The sequence below is a fragment of the Brachyistius frenatus genome, unplaced genomic scaffold (assembly GCF_029030835.1).
Source record: "Brachyistius frenatus isolate BFR_SWC_R1_liver_20210118 unplaced genomic scaffold, ASM2903083v1 Contig_45, whole genome shotgun sequence".
NCBI classification, from domain to species: Eukaryota; Metazoa; Chordata; class Actinopteri; family Embiotocidae; genus Brachyistius; species Brachyistius frenatus.
In genome coordinates, this window is record NW_027210644.1 from 2,337,361 (window position 1) to 2,346,102 (window position 8,742).

Sequence of the window (8,742 nt, forward strand, 5' to 3'; positions counted from 1 at the left end):
CCTCTCACCCCCTCAATGAGACTGTAGGAGCTTTAAGCAGCTCCTTCAGCGGCAGACTGCTGCACCCTCAGAGTAGGAAGGAGCGCTAATGTAGCTCGTTTGTTCCGATAGCCATCAGACTTTTCAATACCACAATAAAATAATATTGCACTGGTCATTTCATTCCACAGCACCTGTCACTTTACATTCATCATGCCAAACTGTATTTATTTTTCATTTAATTTGTGTTTGTGTATATAGTCTGTGTGTGTGTGTGTATTTTTATTCATTGCTCTTATTTTTATTTTTTTCTAAAATAATTATTTAATTTCTTATATCTCAGGTATTTGTAAATTTGTTCATATTGTGTGCACTTTTTCTTTTCTTTTTCTATGCTGCTGTGACGAGTAAATTTCCCCACTGTGGGATTAATAAAATCAAATCTAAATCTAATGTAATCTACTGTAATCAAATATAGTTTTGACACCAATCTACACATCTGCAAGATGAGCACAATAAATTGCACCATCACTCTACCTACGACTACGCCATGTTTTGTGCTATCCGAGGGCTGAGGTTGAACCCCGTCACACATACTATATACGTTTCATTTTAGCGAGCACTTCACACTATGACAATATTTCATAGCTCCCAGCTACCATTGGGTTTTGGTATGTCACCAAAATGAGTTAGAAAACTTTTACTACCCAAGAAACTGGCTTACAACCAAAATGATTTTAAAATCTTTTTAGCAGACAGACCTGTTTTTATCGAGATGGTTAGAGGAATCTGGAGGATTCTGGAAATATCTTCAAAATTGGGGTAAGTGTTGTCAAATCACCTCTTAACAGAGGAACCCCAGGTTTCTTTCTTGGCACTGTAGCCAAGTGGACAAAGACTCACAGCAATAGTCTTGTATTCATTTAGTTCTCAGTATTAATGACTTCATAAACTTCTATTCTACTAAAATTGTTACTATCAGGCTTCCTATAGCTTTCACTGATGCATCAAGCACAGCGGCATCAAAATCTCTGTAAGTTCTGATTTACATTTAGACCTCTTCTGTTGCTGTTGATGTCTGAGCTAAATTTTCAATTGCTTCATCAAAATCATCAATCTTCTTTTAGAAACTCAACCCAGCTTTCAAGGATGTTTTAACTTTAATTATTACAATCAATCAATCTATCTTTAATAACCGGCTACATGCTGGAGACTTTTTAAGGTTGCTGCAATTAAAGCTTTGCTTGAAAACCCAATTATGATCCAGCTGTTTTCAGTAACTATAGACCTATATCCAACCTGACCTTTATTTCTAAAATTCTTTAAAAAGTTGTCGCAAATCAATTATGCAAAGGATGTACTGCATAAATTGCATCATTTTGCAGATAAAATCCAGTTAAATCTATCTATAAAACCAGTTAGTAAACTTCAAGAATGTCTCCAAGACATAAAGGCCTGGAGGACCTGTAGCTTTCTCCTTCTAAATTCACACAAAACTTAAGTTATTGTAAATACATCAGAAAGTCTTTCTCCAATGACATATTTACTCTGGATGACAATGTTTTGGCCTCCAGCATCAGTGTGAGAAACCTTGGTGTCATTTTTGATGAGGATTTGTCCTTTAACTCACACATAAAGCAAGTCTCTCAGTGCTTCCTTTCATTTATGTAATATTAATCAAATCAGGGACATCCTGCCTCAACAGTTGATTCATACATTTGTTACTTAAGCGCAGGACTTTTGTATTCCCTTGTTGTCAGGATGTCACCTTATTACATAGCCTGCAGCTGATCCAAAATGCAGCAGCAAGAGTCCTGCCAGGATTTAGCAGGAGGTCATATTTCTCCTATTTTAGCTTCTTCATGATGTCTTTCTGTAAAATCAAGAATTTAGAATTCTTCTGCTGACTTACATAGCTCTTTATGACCAAGCTTTATCTTTTCTGAAAGATCAACTGGTACTATATCATCCCAACAGAGCGCTTCACTCTCAATGCTGGCCTGCTTGTGCTTCCTGGAGTTTCCAAAAGTAGAATGGGAGACAGTCTTCAGATTTCTGGTCCTTCTCCAGTGGAGCCAGCTCCCTGTTTGGGTTCAAGAGGCAGGCACTTTCTCTGCTTTTAAAATTAAGCTTAAAACCTTCTGTTAAAGCCTGTTATTAGGGTTTGACTTAGATGACCTTCAGCCATCCCTTAGTTATGCTATTAAAGGACGCCGCTGGGGGACCTCCCACGATGCACTGAGCTCCTCTCCTCTCTGTCTTTCACTCTCTAAGCATTTATATGACACCATTACATCTCCTTAACTTTATGCCTTTCCTTGCCCATAATTTTGTTATTGTTTGTCATCTCTCTATGCAGTTCTCCACACTCACGTTGTTGTGTGTTTTTTTTTTTTTTGCAACTGTCTCTGGAGCTGCATATTTCTGCTCTGCGGTTACCGGCCCCACCGACAGTTTATTATCTCTTGTATCTCTCTACTGTTCTTCTCTCTCTCTGCATGCCCCTCACCCCAACTGACTGAGGTAGATGGCTGGCCACCTTTAAGACTGGTTCTGTCGTAAGTTTCTTCCTGTTAAAAGATAGCTGTTGCTATCACTCCAGCTGTCGCTCATGTGGGAGTTGTTGGGTTCCTCTTTATGATATTATAAGGATCTTCTGTAAGGACTTTGCTGTGTTAAGTACATTGAGATAACCTGTGTTGTGATTTGGCAAAAATCAATCAAATGTGATTTGAATTAAATTAGCCAGCAGTGATTAGCCCTGTTCACTCACAGTACAAAGGTTCTGGGTTTGAACCTGCAGGTTGTCTGGGGTCTTTCTTTGTGCAGTTTGCGTCTTCTCCCAGTGCCTGCGTGAGTTTTTACCAGGTGCTCCGGCTTTCTCCAACAGCCCAAAGACATAAATGTTTAGTTAATTGTTTAGTTAATTGGTGATTCTAACGTAGCTGTAGGTAGAATGTGAGCATTAATGGTTGTCTGCCTTTCTGTGTTGGCCCTGTGATGGACTTGACAAGCTGTCCAGGCTCAGCTGGGATCAACTCATGACCCTATTCAGGATAATATGGTTACAGATAATGGCTGAATGGATGAAAAGAATTAATGTTATTTGAGAGCTCTGGTAAATTTCTCCTTTTGAAAATGTACCATGATGCCTATGCTGCAATGTAACAATAGGCTCTTTAGACAGGGGGATTTCTCTTAGTTTTCAGTTGTACGTACATTTTTACTTTTACTGCTGCGCTGTGGAAAATGACCTGATTCAGCTTACAGCCAATAGACTGGTGTTTCTGTGACCTCAAACTGTGGATAGAATTATTTTAGACTGGTAAAAACATTGATTTTTCTTTTATTTCAGTAAGCGGCTGCCACATTGATGCTACCTACCCTCTTGTGGATCTTTGTCATGGGATTGTGTACACACTTCAAGAAACAAGTTCACAGTTAAATAATGAGATAAAATGACTCTCTTTAGCTGTCTTCACCTGACGTCACATGACATTTTCAGAAAATCAGGTTACTATTGAAGCTACACTTAGTCGGTTATTTTACAACCTAGAAGGGCAGCAATGTCGAAGCCAAACCTCCGTTTTTATGGCAAAGTATGACAAAATTACTTTTAGTTATTTATTTCAAAGCGTACAAATAGTAACCTATGTGTTACTCTGATTTTTTTAAAGTGCTTAAACACGGTTTTCAGCCTCCACTGAGTCCTGGAGCCTTTGTGATTAGCTAATTAACCACAAGAACTTCATTAAAAGGGGTCGGGGGAGGGGAAAGGAGAAAGAGAAGGGCAAATTTGCTAAATTGAAGCCCAAACAAAATTAAGGCAATCCAACAACATCAGGCCACTGTGGTTCAGGAACTGCAGGCAGAACTCAAAAATGCCACACCCAGTCGACCCACTGGATGTTTTTCAGGTGCCTATCTCGTGAGCATTTAGTGTAATCTTCAGTTTTGCTCAGTCCAGCTGTCTACACCAGCCTTGTACTGCATCACATTTTGCACCTGTAATTGAATCCCAAGGCATCTTTTCTCCCCTCTTACATACACATGCTGCTGTGGCTGCTCATGCTATTACGCTAAGTATTGTCAAGCCTTGTCTGAGGACTGCACAGCAGAACTGGTGTCGACATGGTGTGGGCTCAGAGCCATGCTGTCACCGAATGCCTTTAATACCAGTACAGACCACTTGGAGTCTGTCATTTTGGACATTAAGATGGCAGCCTTTTTCAGACCCCTGCCCTCAAAACCTTGAATTTTGAAATTGAGATGCTGTGTCCAACAATTTACACAACCTTACCAACAGCAGACTGTCGAACAAGTGCACCTCCCTCCACTTCGCATGTGGAAATAAGAAAGGAAGCGAAGTTTGAACCTTTAAGCTCTCCTTTTTCATTCTCTACACACAATGATTGCTGCTATTTTTCAAGCACACTGTAACATCCTGCAGGGAGAAGATTGTCCATAAATATGTGATGTCATCCCCTTTTTTTTGGAACTTTAATGCATCTCCTTCCTCTCTCTCTATGGCAGTATGTTTTTCAGACAGCCTTCCAGTGTGGATTTTTGGAACAACTGCAAACACTTTTGCCTCCAGTGTTTGGGGACAGCATGCTATACAAACGCCCTCAGTATCACGCCTGACTTAAAGGTCTGCAGTACCAGCACAGAACACTGGGGGTCTGTCAACCCTCAACCACCAGGTAACATAGCTTGGTCATACATAAAGTGGTATTCCTTCATAAATGGTACATCAACGCATATTTACTGTATAGAGAACATTCAATCAAACAGAACATGGTGAGTGTTGCAGAGTCTCTTTCTTCTGTGCAACAGACTGTTCAAATAAGAGTGTTGCTTGAGAGCAACAGGAGGAGGGAACACTGATGCAGCCATGCCCAGAGACAATTCACATTTCCAAGAGCTACTACAATGGGTGGGAACAACATGAAGGCACATGCTCGCGCTCTCTCTCTCTCTCTCTCTCTCTCTCTCTCTCTCTCTCTCTCTTTGTCTCTTTCTCTCTCTCATTTCATCTTTCAGTATTTCCTTTTGTTGCCAATCAGGTCTTTTTTTTTTTTTTTTTACTTTGGATTCCCACATGATTGCTTCAGAAACCTTTTTACACCTTTAGCTTTGCAGTTTAGCTTTGTCATCGCCACGGTGTGGGGTGGAGGGAGAAAAGAACATATTTGCAATCAAACAGAATATTTGCTCTTGTGGAGTTAGTGTCATGCCTCTAGTAGAATCTTTGCGATGCAGTGAGGTGGCGCAAACTCTAATCTGATACTGCACTTCCTCAATCACAGTCGATCTACCTTTGGATCACTGTGCGACGTGCGGTAGCCTCAATGTAAAATGTGAAGGTGCGTAAGGTTGAATAAACTCAGTTATATTTTCTGTTTTCTTGATTATTCGACCTCAAGGCAGCACGCGCCGCGGTGCGACTGTGGAAGCAACAGTTGGTGTCATGGATCTAGGCGATGCCTGCTGCAAGAGCAACGTATTCAGATCACAGCTTTGAAGTTAGGTGTGGGTTCCTCTCCTTTTTCACTCTGCTCTTACCTTCTGCTGCCTCCTGGCCATGTCAGTAGGTTGTTTTGCGTTGAACGGATAGGCTATGCAGCGCATCACAAACACATACAGCTGGAGTCTCTTTTTCCTCTCCTCCTCCTCTCTCTGCATCTTCTCCAGGTCCTCCTTCTCCTTGTCGCTGCCTACCGACGGGCTGGGGCTGGAGGGTCGCACACCGCCGCTCCCGCGGGCCCGGGGCTGGAGCCCTCCTCCGCTGTGGCCGTCGGCTGCTCGGCCCGGTGTCAGTCGTTCTCCTCCGAGGCTTTTCGGGGCCGCCAGCTCTTTGCTCTCCACATCCAGTATCTCATCCCCTTCCTCCTCGCTGGAAGATGGGTCCAACATTCTGCTGTGGCTTGGATGGAGACTTTACCCTCAGTAAAGGTAAAACTACAAAAGTAAAAAAAAATATATATTTTTTTTAAATAGGTTGATCAGCGGCTGTGTCAACCACAGAGGGAGAAATCCGAGGGAAACCGCTTGGAGACGCACAACCTGACTGATGAGCGGCTCAGACTGTTGCTTCTCAAGAAGAAAAGAAAGAAAAAAAAAAAAAAAAAAAAACTGCCGTCACACGAGTCAATCTCAGCGAGAAAAATCAAAGAGTTGTAGAATCTAAGTGGCAACGTGATTTCTGAGAATTTCAACTCTTCCAGTCAGAGGTACACAGGAGGGATTTATCAGGAGAGCTGATATAAAGGGGGAGGGGTCGCAGAGAGAAAAAAAAAACAGGAGGAAGCGCTGATGTGTTGATGCTCAGCTCGCTGGAGGAGGAGGAAGAGGAGGAGGAGGAGGGTTCGGAGCTGACCGCGGTGCTGAAACCCGATACCAGGCTGCTCTGGGATCAGTTTGATCAAGCAGCGAGCACTATGGATGAACGGCCACCTGATGATCTAGTCAAAATAGGACAGGTTCAGACAGCACCAAACCGGAATCAAAGCAGTTCGGCTTTCACAATAAAAGCTTCACTACATGGTTTGAAAGGAAGTCTGTTGTCTTCAACTTCACGCAGTGACATCGGGGTGAAATTGAGTGTTAGTTTAGGATGTTTATTATGTTTACAAAGCCTATTTATTTTACAAATGATGTAAAGCTACTGAATTTCTATTGGGATCAGTGACGTATCTGTCTGTCTATCTATCTATTGAAGGATTGACCATTGATCATCAGTGCGACACTGGTCATTCATGGAAAAAGGTACAGCATTAAAGACCTGTTTGTGGTAACAGATGTATCATCTCAAACTGTTTCACATGTTAATATTTACAGATACATAAAGCAGGCTATTGGTATAAGTGAATGTCATTGTTACACCATAATTTGTTGTTCAAAGAAAAACAGTCCAAAGTCATACAGTATCTATGTACAGAGTAGATGTGTGATGAGGTGGTAGAATTACAATTCAGAGACACAGAGTTACAATATCAAGTAAATAGAAAAAATATATATAATTAATTAAAATATTACTTGTAATAAGTTACACATTCAGGCAGAAGTATAAAAGTGTGAAGATGTCAAAGGAATTTGAGATGTCCCTGGGTAGAACCTGGACCACAAAACCTCTTGTGAACCCTGAAGGCCTGGAGAAATGCCTTGGTGAAAATGTCCTCTGAAATTTCTGTGAAAAGGGAAAATAACACAAAGATTGGATTCTTCGATAAAAACATTAGAACTTTCAAGAATACCCATTTCGTTTGACTAAATCAAGACAACTGAAGCCTCTGTGATGCTTCTCCCACCGTCTATGAGGCACTCCTAGCCTACCTTAGCTGGGATTGGCTGACATTGGAGGGTTGTCATCACATGCAGCTCACTTGAGCCTTCCAGTCTCTGAAAGGTTGTACATGTTTTCATTATGTCTCTGTTCTGTCTACCTGGCATCAACAATTTGTAGTGAACAAACTATTCACTACTCGCCTGGCTGATATTGCTGGCCTCCACAATCAATTGTTGGTTCGTCGCAGTTGATTTTTGATATATTAAATTTGATTTAAGTCCATTTCTTTCATCAACTCCCTACTTGTCCCTTTCTTTGAGTCAATTTGTCTTCAGCTTAACTCTGGAACACATTTTCAGGGAATGAGGACTGTGGATTTTGTACCCCAACTGTTACATTGAAATGACTTTTGAAGGGATCTCTTCTCTTCATGGCAAGTATTGATAGGAGGAACAATTGCAGTGACACATAGGCTAACATTTTTCATGCATTGTGTATAAATATGGGCAACCTCACCCATAAAGTGCCAGAACCCAAAAAAGAATAATCTTAATTTATGATTTCCTAAACAATGACTATTCTGTCCATGAGTGATGGTAATTTATAATAAGGCAAATGAAGATACAATAACGTGTTTTTATTGTCACTCGACTATCTATTTCCACACTTTTTTAGTTAGTCTCCTAAGCTATCAAATAGCTTTTTATACCTACATCCATGCTGTGTTCCAAATGGTGTACTTGTGCCCTAACACTCATTATTTTGAGTGCAGAAGTGTGTTCACACTGTCAAGTACAAAGACATGCAGTGCATTATAAACACCAGGATGATGCATTCAAAGCAGTTCAAAAATGAAGTGTGAATCTCTGGACACTTTCCACCCGAAACGGTCGCCATTTTGGCTACATAGAGGAAGGGGTGGGACTCCCAACTTATACATTTTCAAATTGAGACTTCTGAAGAAGCTGCAGCTATTGTTGAATACCACACAAAACTGTTTCTTTTTTAGTACTACAGCGGGACAGAAGAATCGGTGTGTTTATTATTTCTGATTAAAATAAATAAAGCTGCAGATATTTTGGCAGTGATATATTCACATGCTGAGGTTATTTTCCTGTCAATGCAGTGTGCGATTTTAAACAACCCTGTCAAAATTCCTCAAAGTAAGAATCCTAACATGGAAGAGCACTATTTATCAGTGTACTACAGGAAGTATGTCATTTTGGAACACAGTCTCAGTATTGTGGTTCTGCATTACTGATGGTGCAGTTTTCAGTTTTCATCATCCAGGTACCTCATGAAGGAAGCATGGAAACCTTTCGGCTGAGTAACACATTTCATTGCTTAGAATTAGGCACCCTCTTTCAATCCTATATACAGTTCCTAATACATACATTTTACTGGGTGGAGACGCCACGTGGTTATGACACTATGTAGTCTTAAGGGAAGGGGAAGGCTGTGGCTCTGTCAGTAGA

The 8,742-nt window shown here is 40.9% G+C and overlaps 1 protein-coding gene across 4 annotated transcripts in view; it reads right to left on the reverse strand.

The window, feature by feature from the left end:
• Positions 1-6,314, reverse strand: part of cadpsa (Ca2+-dependent activator protein for secretion a) — a 173,929-nt gene extending 167,615 nt beyond the window's left edge. For 2 of the 4 annotated variants that reach the window (XM_069703253.1, XM_069703252.1), the window contains exon 1: positions 5,545-6,311. In XM_069703253.1, the coding sequence (XP_069559354.1) occupies positions 5,545-5,895 (351 nt within the window). In that variant the 5' untranslated portion in view covers positions 5,896-6,311. Of the gene's footprint in view, positions 1-5,544 lie in introns of all 4 variants that reach the window. The other 2 variants (XM_069703250.1, XM_069703251.1) reach the window with 2 other exon arrangements.
• Between the last annotated feature and the right edge of the window lie 2,428 nt (positions 6,315-8,742).